Source organism: Schistocerca piceifrons, chromosome 3 (genome assembly GCF_021461385.2).
Source record: "Schistocerca piceifrons isolate TAMUIC-IGC-003096 chromosome 3, iqSchPice1.1, whole genome shotgun sequence".
Lineage (NCBI taxonomy): Eukaryota > Metazoa > Arthropoda > Insecta > Orthoptera > Acrididae > Schistocerca > Schistocerca piceifrons.
The window spans coordinates 943,469,132-943,485,003 of NC_060140.1; the positions used below are offsets into that span (position 1 = coordinate 943,469,132).

General features: G+C 43.8%; 1 protein-coding gene across 1 annotated transcript in view; it reads right to left on the minus strand.

The window, feature by feature from the left end:
* LOC124789243 (solute carrier family 22 member 7-like) overlaps positions 1–15,872 on the minus strand; it is a 75,029-nt gene that overhangs the window by 29,595 nt on the left and 29,562 nt on the right. The window contains exon 3 of the mRNA XM_047256537.1: positions 13,944–14,130. Within this exon, the coding sequence (XP_047112493.1) occupies positions 13,944–14,130 (187 nt within the window). The remainder of the gene's footprint in view (positions 1–13,943; positions 14,131–15,872) is intronic.

Below are 15,872 nucleotides of genomic sequence, written 5' to 3' on the forward strand. Positions count from 1 at the left end.
TGCGTGGAGCGAGTCGTGCGCACTCTGTACTGCAGGATGGGAACTGCCGCGCAGGTGTGCCAACCCCTGAGGCCTGAGGGCACCCTGGGGGGGGCATGCGGGGGGGGGGGGGGGGGCAGAATGTTGTAAACCTGGTCTGCGATCTTCAGTTTGGCATCTAGTGGGGCCGAAGTTACATGTAGAAGGTGAAGTTGAACTTGCGGGGGAAGTTTCAGCAACTAGATGGTCCAAAGTGTAATGTCCGGCATGTGATGCGTGTCAATCATAGCGCGGAGATGACGCCAGAGTTGCGGCGGGGACCTGGATCCCAGCGATTTCTGACTGATGAGGCGGATAGCTTCCTCTGTCGATGTGGATAGTCGCTCGAGGATGGTGCGTCGGGCGAACGCATATTTGTCCGTAGCGGGGGGCGAAGCCACAATGTCGCAGATCAGATCCAGTTCGTCATGGAGGTGACACAGTAAGCATAGGAACTTCGAATTGTCGTCGGCGACGCCGTGTAGCTGCAGGACGTGGTCGACCAAGGTAAACCATGTGCGTGGGTGATCCTTGCGAAGGGGTGGTAGCTTCGGCCAACGGGTGGGAAAGTCTTGACATAAATGTTTATCAGAAACTGTCTCTCCCTGTCCATAGTTCTGCAACGTAATTGTCTCGGGTGCAGTAGCGGTGCACCAGCTTCCGCCACTGTCAGTGGCACGCGGCACGGTAGGCGCGGCTGGCTCGACCTTGGTCGAGAAATCAACGAATCGAGCGGTCGACGGAGTAACGCCGACGGGCGTAGAATGGACCGGCGCGGTAGAATCGACCGTAGTCGACCGATGTGCGGCGAACGACGGAATACAGTTTCCGGGCCCCTCCCCTACAGGTGCATTAAAATAGTTAAAATCACCTAATGTTTGTGGAACACACGCGGCAGGAACGGCGTGTGCCGTCGGAAACACTCGTAAAGCGGACGCTGATGGTGTAGGGGGGGTTGGTGCAAAATCCGGAGTTCCGGCAGAAATATGAACTCTCCTGTCTTGAGCGTCCGGCTCGATTTGTACAGTCACTGATTCGGGTGGAAAATTCACACTTGCACTTGGGAAACCTGTAAACATAGTCACTGGGGTTTGAGCACATTGTGTCGGCTGTTGAGCACTCAGAACACGTGGCTGTGGAATTGTATAAACACTGTCCTGTTGAGTACAGCTAATCGATGTGTTCGGAAACTGCGTAGAGCTATTGCGGACGCCCGGTGGATAATTGTAAAACCATGCCGAAGCGTCCGTTGGAACACTTAGTTGGCACGTGGTCGGTGTAGCAGGCGGCAAGCGCTCCATTGTGTACTGTTCGACGGTATAAGATTTCGTTGTAGCACTCGCGAACAAAATTCGGGGTCACCAGTATGGGTAAGCGTTGTAGGGTTGCCGAATCCAATGATGCAAGCTACACCACATGTAATAATCACTATTTTTATTTCTCGTAAGCACACATATACAGTTGTTTACATTCTGAATTCTCGGTACACGTCCGTACACTTTCGCGCGCGACCACAGACTGGGGCAAAGAGCTTGCCAAAAACAAAGATATTAACCGCGACTTGGTCGATAGTCGCCACATGTGTTTCTTCAAATTCAATTTCTCATCAGTACACACACCCATAAATTTTGAGTATTCTGCCTTAGCAACAGACTTCTGTTCATATTCTATATTTATCAATGGTGTTATGCCATTTACTGTACAGAATTGTATAAACTGTGTTTTCTCAAAATTTAGTGAGAGTCCATTTGCAGAGAACCACTTAATAATTTTCTGAGAGACATTATTTGCAATTTCCTCAGCTGATTCTTACTTCTTGGGTGTGATTACTATACTTGTATCATCAGCAAAAAGAACTAGCTTTGCATCTTCATGAATATACAGTGGCAAGCCGTTAATATGTGTTAAGAACAATAAGGGACCCAAGACTGAACCCTGTGAGACACCATTCTTGGTACCTCCCCAATTGGAGGGCTTTGCTGATTTTTGCAGACTATCTGTACTGTTAATTTCAATCTTTTGCATTTTTCCAGTTAAGTATGAATCAAAACATTTGTGCACTGTCACGCTCATACCACAATACTTAAGCTTATCGAGAAGAATTTCATGTTTAACTCAATCAAAAGCCTTTGAGGGATCACAAAATATCCCAATGGGTGATGTTCGGTTATTCAGTGCATTTAATACTTGATCAGTGAAAGCATATATAGCATTTTCTGTTGAAAAGACTTTCTGAAAACCAAACTGACATTTTGTTAGTACTTCATTTCTACAAGTATGTGATGCTACTCTTGAATACATTACTTTTTCAAGAATTTTGGATAAAGCTGTCAGAAGTGAGACTGGCGGTAGTTGTTAGCATCAGATCTATCCCCTTTTTTATGCAATGGTTTAAAAATAGCATACTGAAATACGCTATCTGGAAAAATGCCCTGTTTCAGTGAGCTACTACATATGTGGCTGAGAATCCTACTGATTTGCTGGGAACAAGCTTTAAGTACTCTGTTGGAAATGCCATCAATTCCATGTGAGCTTTTACTTTTGAGTGAATTTATTATTTTCCTAATTTCAGTAGGAGAGATGGGTTGAATTTCAGTTTTATCAAATTGCATAGGTACTGCCTCTTCCATATACTGCCTTGCATTTTCTAATGAATAGCTGGATCCTAGTTTCTCTACAACACTTAAAATGATTATTAAAAATGTTTTCCGCTTCTGACTTCTTGTTAGCAAATTTTTCATTGTGTTTGATAGAAATACAGTCTTCCTGTGCTCTCGGTTGCTCAGTTCCCCTTTTCAAAATATTCCAAATTGTTTTAATTTTATTATCAGATGTGCTAATCTCAGACATAATGCACATACTTCTGGATTTTTAATAACTTTTGTTAATACAATGCAGTAGTTTTTATAATGTTTCACTGTTTTGGGATCACTACTACTCCTAGCTGTAAGATACATTTCCGTTTTCTGTTTACAAGACATTTTTATCCCTTTGGTAAGCCATGGCTTTTTATATGGTTTCTTACGGTTATATTTCACTGTTTTCTTAGGGGAACTGTTTTCAAATATATTCACAAAGTTATCATGAAATACCTACCCCCATGAACCATGGACCTTGCCGTTGGTGGGTAGGCTTGCGTGCCTCAATGATACAGATGGCCATACCGTAGGTGCAACCACAACGGAGGGGTATCTGTTGAGAGGCCAGACAAACGTGTGGTTCCTGAAGAGGGGCAGCAGCCTTTTCAGTAGTTGCAGGGGCAACAGTCTGGATGATTGACTGATCTGGCCCTGTAACACTAACCAAAACGGCCTTGTTGTGCTGGTACTGCAAACGGCTGAAAGCAAGGGGAAACCACAGCCGTAATTTTTCCCGAGGGCATGCAGCTTTACTGTATGGATAAATGATGATGGCGTCCTCTTGGGTAAAATATTCCGGAGGTAAAATAGTCCCTCATTCGGATCTCCGGGTGGGGACTACTCAAGAGGACGTCATTATCAGGAGAAAGAAAACTGGCGTTCTACGGATTGGAGTGTGGAATGTCAGATCCCTTAATCAGGCAGGTAGGTTAGAAAATTTAAAAAGGAAAATGGATACGTTAAAGTTAGATATAGTGGGAATTAGTGAAGTTCGGTGGCAGGAGGAACAAGACTTTTGGTCAGGTGAATACAGGGTTATAAATACAAAATCAAATAGGGGTAATGCAGGATTAGGTTTAATAATGAATAAAAAAAACAGGAGTGCAGGTAAGCTACTACAAACAGCATAGTGAATGCATTATTGTGGCCAAGATAGACACGAAGCCCATGCCTACTACGGTAGTTCAAGTTTATCTACATCTACATTTATACTCCGCAAGCAACCCAACGGTGTGTGGCGGAGGGCACTTTACGTGCCACTGTCATTACCTCCCTTTTCTGTTCCAGTCGCGTATGGTTCGCGGGAAGAACAACTGTCTGAAAGCCTCCGTGCGCGCTCGAATCTCTCTAATTTTACATTCGTGATCCCCTCAGGAGGTATAAGTAGGGGGAAGCAATATATTCGATACCTCATCCAGAAACGCACCCTCTCAAAACCTGGACAGCAAACTACACCGCGATGCAGAGTGCCTCTCTTGCAGAGTCTGCCACTTGAGTTTGCTAAACATCTCCGTAACGCTATCACGGTTACCAAATAACCCTGTGACGAAACACGCCGCTCTTCTTTGGATCTTCTCTATCTCCTCCGTCAACCTGATCTGGTACGGATCCCACACTGATGAGCAATACTCAAGTATAGGTTGAACGAGTGTTTCGTAAGCCACCTCCTTTGTTGATGGACTACATTTCCTAAGGACTCTCCCAATGAATCTCAACCTGGTACCCGCCTTACCAACAATTAATTTTATATGATCATTACACTTCAAATCGTACCGCATGCATATTCCCAGATATTTTACAGAAGTAACTGCTACCAGTGTTTGTTCCGCTATCATATAATCATACAATAAAGAATCCTTCTTTCTATGTATTCGCAATACGTTACATTTGTCTATGTTAAAGGTCAGTTGCCACTCCCTGCACCAAGTGCCTATCCGCTGCAGATCTTCCTGCATTTCGCTACAATTTTCTAATGCTGCAACTTCTCTGTATACTACAGCATCATCCGCGAAAAGCCACATGGAACTTCCGACACTATCTACTAGGTCATTTATATATATTGTGAAAAGCAAAGGTCCCATAACACTCCCCTGTGGCACGCCAGAGGTTACTTTAACGTCAGTAGACATCTCTCCATTGATAACAACATGCTGTGTTCTGTTTGCTAAAAACTCTTCAATCCAGCCACACAGCTGGTCTGATATTCCGTAGGCTCTTACTTTGTTTATCAGGCGACAGTGCGGAACTGTATCGAACACATTCCGGAAGTCAAGGAAAATAGCATCTACCTGGGAGCCTGTATCTAATATTTTCTGGGTCTCATGAACAAATAAAGCGAGTTGGTTCTCACACGATCGATGTTTCCGGAATCCATGTTGATTCCTACAGAGTAGATTCTGGGTTTCCAAAAACGACATGATACGCGAGCAAAAAACATGTTCTAAAATTCTACAACAGATCGACGTCAGAGATGTAGGTCTATAGTATTGTGCATCTGCTCAACAACCCTTCTTGAAGACTGGGACTACCTGTGCTCTTTTCCAATCATTTGGAACCTTCTGTTCCTCTAGAGACTTGCAGTACACGGCTGTTAGAAGGGGGGCAAGCCAACTGGCTCTGCAGATGATGAAGAAATTGATGAAATGTATGATGAGATGAAAGAAATTATTCCGTTAGTGAAGGGAGACGAAAATTTAATAGTCATGGGTGACTGGAATTCGAGAGTAGGAAAAGGGAGAGAAGGAAACATAGTGGGTGAATATGGATTGCGGGAGAGAAATGAAAGAGAAAACCGTCTGGTAGAATTTTGCACAGAGCATAACTTAATCATAGCTAACACTTAGGTCAATAATCATAAAAGAAGGTTGTATACATGGAAGAATCCAGGAGGTACTAGAAGGTATCAGATAGATTATATAATGGTATGACAGAGATTTAGGAACCAGGTTTTAAATTGTAAGACATTTCCAGGGGCAGATGTGGACTCTGACCACAATCTATTGGTTATGAACTGTAGATTAAAATTGAAGAAACTGCAAAAAGGTGGGAATTTAAGGAGATGGGACGTGGATAAACTGAAAGAACCAGAGGTTGTGAAGAGTTTCAGGGAGAACATAAGGGAACAATTGACAGGAATGGGGGAAAGAAATACAGTAGAAGAAGAATGGGTAGCTCTGAGGGACGAAGTAGTGAAGGCAGCAGAAGATCAAGTAGGTAAAAAGACAAGGGCTAGTAGAAATCCTAGGGTAACAGAAGAAATATTGAATTTAATTGATGAAAGGATAAAATATAAAAATGCAGTAAATGAAGCAGGCAAAAAGGAATACAAATGTCTCAAAAATGAGATCGATAGGAAGTGCAAAATGGCTAAGCAGGGATGGCTGGAGGACAAATGTAAGGATGTAGAGGCTTATCTCACTAGGGGTAAGATAGATACTGCCTATAGGAAAATTAAAGAGACCTTTGGAGAGAAGAGAACCACTTGTATGAATATCAAGAGCTCAGATGGAAACCCAGTTCTAAGCAAAGAAGGGAAAGCAGAAAGGTGGAAGGAGTATATAGAGGGTCTATACAAGGGTGATGTACTTGAGGACAATGTTATGAAAATGGAAGAGGATGTAGATGAAGATGAAATAGGAGATATGATACTGTGTGAAGAGTTTGACAGAGCACTGAAAGACCTGAGTCGAAACAAGGCACCGGGAGTAGACAACATTCCATTAGAACTACTGACGGCCTTGGGAGAGCCAGTCCTGACAAAACTCTACCATCTGGTGAGCAAGATGTATGAGACAGGCGAAATACCCTCAGACTTTAAGACGAATATAATAATTCCAATCCCAAAGAAAGCAGGTGTTGACAGATGTGAAAATTACCGAACTATCAGTTTAATAAGTCACAGCTGCAAAATAGTAACGCGAATTCTTTACAGACGAATGGAAAAACTGGTAGAAGCCAACCTCGGTGAAGATCAGTATGGATTCCGCAGAAATGTTAGAACACGTGAGGCAATACTGACCCTACGACTTATCTTAGAAAATAGATTAAGTAAAGGCAAACCTATGTTTCTAGCATTTGTAGACTTAGAGAAAGCTTTTGACAATGTTGACTGGAATACTCTCTTTCAAATTTTGAAAGAAGCAGGGGTAAAATACAGGGAGTGAAAGGCTGTTTACAATTTGTACAGAAACCAGATGGCAGTTATAAGAGTCGAGGGACATGAAAGGGAAGCAGTGGTTGGGAAGGGAGTGAGACAGGGTTGTAGCCTGTCCTTGATGTTATTCAATCTGTATATTGAGCAAGCAGTAAAGGAAACAAAAGAAAAATTTGGAGTGGGAATTAAAATCCATGGAGAAGAAATAAAAACTTTGAGGTTCGCCGATGACATTGTAATGCTATCAGAGACAGCAATAGACCTGGAAGAGCAGCGGAACGGAATGGACAGTGTCTTGAAAGGAGGATATAAGATGAACATCAACAAAAGCAAAATGAGCATAATGGAATGTAGTCGAATTAAGTTGGGCGATGCTGAGGGAATTGGATTAGGAAATGAGACACTTAAAGTAGTAAAGGAGTTTTGCTATTTGGGGAGCAAAATAACTGATGATGGTCGAAGTAGAGAGGATATAAAATGTAGACTGGCAATGGCAAGGAAAGCGTTTCTGAGGAAGAGAAATTTGTTAACATAGAGTATAGATGTAAGTGTCAGGAAGTCGTTTCTGAAAGTATTTGAATGGAGTGTAGCCATGTATGGAAGTGAAACATGGACGATAAATAGTTTCGACAAGAAGAGAATAGAAGATTTTGAAATGTGGTGCTACAGAAGAGTGCTGAAGATTAAATGAGTAGATCACATAACTAACGAGGAGGTTTTGAATAGAATTGGGGAAAAGAGGAGTTTGTGGCACAACTTGACAAGAAGAAGGGACCGGTTGGTAGGACATGTTCTGAGGCATGAAGGGATCACAAGTTTAGCATTGGAGGGCAGCGTGGAGGGTAAAAATCGTAGAGGGAGACCAAGAGATGAATACACTAAGCAGATTCAGAAGGATGTAGGTTGCAGTAGATACTGGGAGATGAAGAAGCTTGCACAGGATAGAGTAGCATGGAGAGCTGCATCAAACCAGTCTCAGGACTGAAGACAACAACAACAACATCATGAAATAAGTTAAATTTTAAATTAGCATATTTCACTGTTTTCTTAGGGGAACTGTTTTCAAATATATTCGCAAAGGTATCATGAAATAGGTTAAATTTTAAATTAGCATCATGTTCCCTGTACACCTCAACCAAGTCTAAGTGTTGCAACCTTTCCCTAAAATTTTGAATTGTTAAATCGTTAATATTGCATTTTAATTTTGCAAACTGCTTTTGTAAAATGGAATCGAAACATGGGGGAACTTGTATATATGTAAAAGAAAATGTAGATTATAAGAGTAGAGTCTCTTTTTGCAAACTAGGGTGTGAAACAGTCTTTGAAATCTGAGCTGTTGAGTTAATGTCTGAAAAAACTTAATATTTTGTGTGTCTATAGATCTGTTAACAAAATAAGTATTTTTTTCAAAAAACTGGACCTTGCTTTAGGCAAACTCAAGACAACTGGGAAAACAGTGATAATGTGTGGAGATTTTAATACTGACTTTCTGAGCCACAGCCTTCATAGGGGCTGCGGGTCTGGGCCCCTGTAATTATTATCATGTTGTTCTTGTTTTGATTTCTCTTGTAAAAGCTTATTCATTTCACAAATGTGTCAATTGTAAAAAAAAAAAAAAAAAAACAAATTTATGATTATATATTGTTAAACAAAGAGGTTGCATGAAAATAAAGTTACAGTGGTAGGTCCTCCCTTCCGTGTTTTCCTTAATACCAGTGTGGCAGAACTGCCAGAAAATATTAATATCTTTCCAGAATGAGATTTTCACTCTGCAGCGGAGTGTGCGCTGATATGAAACGCCAGTACCTCGTCTCCTACCTTCCAAACTTTACAGAAGCTCTCCTGCGAACCTTGCAGAACTAGCACTCCTGAAAGAAAGAATATTGCGGAGACATGGCTTAGCCACAGCCTGGGGGATATCCTTTCTTTCAGGAGTGCTAGTTCTGCAAGGTTCGCAGGAGAGCTTCTGTAAAGTTGGGAAGGTAGGAGATGAGGTACTGGCAGAAGTAAAGCTGTGAGTACCGGGAGTGAATCGTGCTTCGGTAGCTCAGTTGGTAGAGCACTTGCCCGCGAAAGGCAAAGGTCCTGAGTTTGAGTCTCGGTCGGGCACACAGTTTTAATCTGCCAGGAACTTTCATTAATATCTTTGCCTTTTTTGTACTTCATTTTACTTTACTTTGGTTGTTGACCAGTTGGTGTGAGACATTCGTCATGACTGTTACCATGATTGTCGAAAACTATTTCTTTGTGTTTTGATTTATCGTGTGCCAATAAAATATTACGTAGTGAAAGAAAATGGTGTTTTCTGTGTTATAAGTATAACACCCACCATTCTGGTGACCTCGACATGATCTGAGCACGCAACCTTCTGATCTGGAGTCAGAAGCGCTACCGTTGCGCAACGGAGTCATAGTGCGTTGTGATGCCCTGACTGATGAATTGCGTGGGTTTAGAGAGGAGATCAAGATTAAAAGTAATAACACGCACGAAACTACATGGGACCTGCATACCGCACCACTGTTTATACGCAGCCACAGCAGCGCATGCCACGACCCAGACAGCGAAGACGGCAACCCGCCCAGCAACCACCCTCCCTGCACTTCACCATCCGCCTCTCATCAAAACACAGAGGCGACAGCTGTTAAGGCGGGTCTTCATACTTACCGCGCACCGACGATAACGTCGCGCCTTCCTGCGTCCCTCCACTTATTTCAGCCACACCTTTTCACAAAATCATGGCCATTACTACGGGCGTCTGTCACCAGCTTAACACAACTGAGGGACCGCCTGTCCATTCTCGCCCCCGTCGCCTCAATGCAAAAAAACTGATCACTGCCAAAGAATGTATTAATGAACTTTTACGCTTGGGTATAGTCCGCCCCTTGGACAGTGCGTGGTCTTCCCCAATACATGTCGTTCCCAAAAAGGACAATTCCTTTCGACTCTGTGGAGACTATAGGCATTTGAACGCCAGAACAGTACTTGATAACTACCCTGTCCCACACCTACATGACTTTTCACAATCCATGTTCGGTGCCAACTTTTTCTCTGTGTTAGACTGAAAAAAGGCATACCATCAGATTCCGATGCACCCAGAAGATATCCCCAAAACCGCTATAATCACCCCATTTGGACTATATGAATATTTGTTTATGCCTTATGGATTGAAGAATGCCGCTCAGACCTGGCAAAGATTCATTGACACCATTCTACGTGGCCTTAATTTTTGCTATGCCTACCTAGACAACATTATTATTTTCTCCACAAGTGCAGAGGAACACAAACAACACCTCCAACAGGTTTTTGATAGATTGGCACAACACGGAGTTGAGATTAATCGTGACAAATCCCAACTGGAGAAGCCGGAGGTTATTTTCCTGGGACATTTGGTCAATAATGAGGGCATTCGTCCCACCTCAGATAGAGCACAACAAATACTTGACCTTCCTCTCCCTCAAACCTATAAAGAGTTACGTAGATACCTCGGAATGGTAAATTTTTTTAGACTCCACATTCCACATGCGGCATCTCTTCAAGCCCCTCTCACTGAAGCCTTAAAGGGAAAGAATACCACAGGCGACAGACACATAGAATGGGATCAGATCATGCAGTGAGCCTTCGACTCGCTTAAGTACGCCTTAGTGAACGCTACTACCCTGTCTCACCCTCACCCTGATGCCTCCCTGACAATAACCACAGACGTTAGCGATAAGGCCATTGGCGCAGTTTTGCAACAGACCCTACCAACAGGTACTACACCCCTGCATTTCTTTTCAAAAAAGCTCACCGAAACGCAAAGAAAGTGGTCCGCATTTGATCATGAACTTTACGCCATTTATGGGGCTGTAAAGTACTTTTGTACAGATATTGAGCCCGACTTGTGACAGTTTACACAGATCACAAGCCCCTTGTCGAGGCTCTCCGCAAACCAGCATTAGATGTACTACCCAGAAGGTTGTGCCATATGGATTTAGTATTACAATATGTTTCAGACTTTCAATATATCAGGGGTAATGACAATGTTGCAGCAGACTACCTGTCACGCCTGTCCTCCCTGAAGACAGCTATTGATCCTCACCGCTTACACGAGCTCCAGCTATCTGACCCAGAGATACAGCACCTTCTCTCTGACTCTGATACTTCCTTACAAATTACTCTACTTCCCTTCCCTAATGATGATTGCTCTTTGTATTGTGACATTAAAACAGGTCATCCTCGTCCTATAGTCCCTAAAGCTCTTAGGAAAGACGTTTTCGACACAATCCACAATCTCGCTCACCCGAGCATTCGCACGAGTACACGCCTCATTACGGAGAGATACGTTAGGCCTAATGTAAAAAGAGATTGTAATCGGTGGGCGAGAGCATGTATACGTTGACAGAGAGCCAAAATACACAAACATACTAAGCCCCAATTAGGCAAATTTACTGTGCCCTCAGGTAGATTCCGTCATGTCCACTTGGACATCGTCGGTCCGTTACCGATATATAACAATTTCCGTTACTTACTGACCACGACAGATCATACCACACATTGGGCCGACGTTATCCGCATCGCGGACATTATGGCCGACACTGTAGCTAATGCTTTTGTCCACCATTGGCTTTCTCATTTTGGTTGCCCTACTTCACTTACCACAGACCAGGGGAGACAATTTGAATCTAATCTGTTTAATCGCCTCTGTCAACTGTGTGGTATCAACAAATTCAGAACTACAGCCTATCACCCGCAATCTAACAGCCTAATAGAATGATGGCACCGTACCCTGAAGGTCGCTCTCATGTGTCATTCTTCCTCTTGGACTGAGGCACTCCCCTGGGCCCTTTTAGGGTTGAGGACGGTTTTCAAAGAAGACCTTAAAGCGTCAGTTGCTGAGATAGTATACGGAGAAAACCTCGCACTTCCGGCGGATTTTCTTGATGATCCTCCTCTACTTCCTGAGGATCAACTTCCCGAGTTGGTACGACAGGTTCGACAGCATATCACCAAGTTACGTTTTCCGCAACCTCGATCGCATGCTACCCCTCCGGTTTTCATTCACCCACACCTCAGTTCTTGTAACTATGTGATGCTTAGAGAAGACACCGTGCGTCCACCCCTTGCTCCACCCTACACTGGCCCATACCGGCTCCTGTCACGCTCTGAAAATACTTATACGATCCTCCTTAAGAACAAACCATCTGTCGTGTCCATTGAGCGATTGAAACCAGCATGGATCCTTAACGACACAGACACACACGATAATGAATCTGTTTTGCAAGAAACTTCAGAGGCCTGTCCTAACCCTTCTCCACAAGCTAATCAAACACTCTCTGTAAGTCAAGGACCCCCTCTTCTGTACTTCACGCCTCCGAGTGCCAGCAGTAATGAACTAGTGTTTCAAGTGAACTTGAGTGACTATGATGTGGACTCTATAAAAATATAACTTGTGGACACTTTTCTTTTTTTATTTGAAATTCAAAACAATTCTGTGCCATCTGACCAGAAAGACATTAAGCTATTACAGTGCTTCAATGTGGCTCCTGGTACTTCACAAAATGACATTTCAGCCTATGTAGACTCCAATAATGTTTTATTTATAAGAGTAACCACCCCTTCGCCTTCATCTTCCCCGAATCCTCCTACCCCTATTGCTATCACCCATGCTGGCCGCACCGTACGGCCACCTCTCAGACTTCAAGATTACGTCATGCCTTAAATGTTTACCTTCCCTTTATCACTTACTCCTCATCACTCCTCGTCATATGCGCTCCGTGCTTCCTGGGTGGGGGGGAGGGGGGGCGGCTCTGTGGCAGAACTGCCAGAAAATATTAAGATCTTTGCCTTTTTTGTACTTCGTTTTACTTTACTTTGGTTGTTGACCAGTTGGTGTGAGACATTCGTTATGACTGTTACCATGATTGTCGAAAACTATTTCTTTGTGTTTTGATTTATCGTGTGCCAATAAAATATTACGTAGTGAAAGTAAATGGTGTTTTCTGTGTTATAAGTATAACACCCGCCATACCAGTAATTACCACATCTCAATACATTTATATTTATTACTTCTTTACCACTAACTCTATTCACAACACATTTAGCAGACAGTATCAACATGTGTCTCTGAAAGTATATACAAATTTGTATCATTGTAAGACCCATAGTTCAGAAGATTTGAGGGAAGGAGTAGATGGACAGAGTTGGGGAGGAGGTGCTGAACATAGAAAGAAAGAGGAGGAGATGGCAGGGGGGGGGGGGCAGGAAATGGACATATGAATGAAAGGGGATGAGATGGACAGAGAGAGGGAGAGGAGGAAGAGATGGACAGAGAGAGAGGCAGGAGTTGGATGGAGAGTGGTGGATGAAGGAGGTGGACAGAGAGAAGGGGAAGGAGGGAATGGACAGGGGAAGGGATAGTGGGATAGTGGAGGCGGGTAGAAAGAGGAGGATGGATGAGTGGACTAATAGAAATGAAATAAATACGTACCAGGGTACTGATCTGTTGTCGAATATAAATTTAAATGTTGAGGATTTTTTCTGAAGATCTTTGCCTGGAGAGTATCCTACGATGATGCAAACAGTGGACGAGGAGTAGTTTGAAGGGGAAGAAAATGAAAGCTTGTGAAATGTGGGGATACAAAGGCATATTGAAGATTACATGGATAGATATAACACCTGATGAAGTGGTACTGAATCAAAATAGGTAGAAAGTATTTTATGGCACAATTTGATTAAAAAAAGGGACCAGGTTATAGGACAGATCCTGAGACATCAAGGAATCATTAGTTTGGTAATGGAAGAAAGTGCAGAACAAAATTGAAGAGAGAGAGAAAGGACTTATTACAGTAAACAGGTTCAAATGGGTGTAGGAAGCAGAAGTTGTGCAGACATAAGGACGCCTGCATAGGATGGACTCGCATGGAGAGCTACATCAAACCAGTCTTTGGATCATAACAATAACGACATTGCTGAAATTCCTGTGAAGTTAAATGTGTGATGTGATATCTCAGATTTTCGGAGATTTATCATTGTTGTGCATCCAGATGATCATCAGAGTAGTTGTTTCCATTTTTAGAGCAATATTTGGGTAACAGTAACTCATCTGAATGCCTGGAAGTGCACCATTAACAAATGTGTGATGCTTTGGCACTCACCGACAGCCAATAAAGACTCCTCCATTGGCCCGGCCGCACCAGAGACGAGTGACTCTGCCAGGATGAAGAGCGGCAGCACGTGCGGAGCGAGCATGACCAGCAGCCTGCTGACCACGTGGGCTGACAGGTACAGCAACTGCTGGGGGCGTCGGCCGTACCTGTCATCGGCAAGAGTCATCTGAACCACCTGTGTAAGCGTTAGACAACACAAAGACAGAAAAAACCACAACACCAAAATTACAATTAATGAGGAGCAATGAAATTTTGGAAATATATTTGTCTACATAACACATTTAACTTGTATCTAAAAAGAAAGATGATGAGACTTACCAAACAAAAGCGCTGGCAGGTCGATAGACACACAAACAAACACAAACATACACACAAAATTCTAGCTTTCACAACCAATGGTTGCTTCGTCAGGAAAGAGGGAAGGAGAGGGAAAGACGAAAGGATGTGGGTTTTAAGGGAGAGGGTAAGGAGTCATTCCAATCTCGGGAGCGGAAAGACTTACCTTAGGGGGAAAAAAGGACAGGTATACACTCGCACACACACACACACACATATCCATCCGCATATACACAGACACAAGCAGACATTTGTAAAGGCAAAGAGTTTGGGCAGAGATGTCAGTGGAGGCGGAAGTACAGAGGCAAAGATGTTGTTGAAAGACAGGTGAGGTATGAGCGGTGGCAAATTGAAATTAGAAATTAGCGGAGATTGAGGCCTGGCGGATAGCGAGAAAAGAGGATATGCTGAAGGCCAAGTTCCCATCTCCGGAGTTCTGACAGGTTGGTGTTAGTGGGAAGTATCCAGATAACCCGGACGGTGTAACACTGTGCCAAGATGTGCTGGCCGTGCACCAAGGCATGTTTAGCCACATGGTGATCCTCATTACCAACAAACACTGTCTGCCTGTGTCCATTCATGCGAATGGACAGTTTGTTGCTGGTCATTCCCACATAGAAGGCTTCACAGTGTAGGCAGGTCAGTTGGTAAATCACGTGGGTGCTTTCACACGTGGCTCTGCCTTTGATCGTGTACACCTTCCGGGTTACAGGACTGGAGTAGGTGGTGGTGGGAGGGTGCATGGGACAGGTTTTACACCGGGGGCGGTTACAAGGGTAGGAGCCAGAGGGTAGGGAAGGTGGTTTGGGGATTTCATAGGGATGAACTAAGAGGTTACGAAGGTTAGGTGGACGGCGGAAAGACACTCTAGGTGGAGTGGGGAGGATTTCATGAAGGATGGATCTCATTTTGGGGCAGGATTTGAGGAAGTCGTATCCCTGCTGGAGAGCCACATTCAGAATCTGATCCAGTCCCGGAAAGTATCCTGTCACAAGTGGGGCACTTTTGGGGTTCTTCCTTGGGAGGTTCCGGGTTTGAGGAGATGAGGAAGTGGCTCTGGTAATTTGCTTCTGTACCAGGTCGGGAGGGTAGTTACGGGATGCGAAAGCTGTTTTCAGGTTGTTGGTGTAATGGTTCAAGGATTCCGGACTGGAGCAGATTCGTTTGCCACGAAGACCTAGGCTGTAGGGAACGGACCGTTTGATGTGGAATGGGTGGCAGTTGTCATAATGGAGGTAGTGTTGCTTGTTGGTGGGTTTGATGTGGACGGACGTGTGAAGCTGGCCATTGGACAGGTGGAGGTCAACGTCAAGGAAAGTGGCATGGGATTTAGAGTAGGACCAGGTGAATCTGATGGAACCAAAGGAGTTGAGGTTGGAGAGGAAATTCTGGAGTTCTTCTTCACTGTGAGTCCAGATCATGAAAATGTCATCAATAAATCTGTACCAAACTTTGGGTTGGCAGGCCTGGGTAACCAAGAAGGCTTCCTCTAAGCGACCCATGAATAGGTTGGCGTACGAGGGGGCCATCCTGGTACCCATGGCTGTTCCCTTTAATTGTTGGTATGTCTGGCCTTCGAAA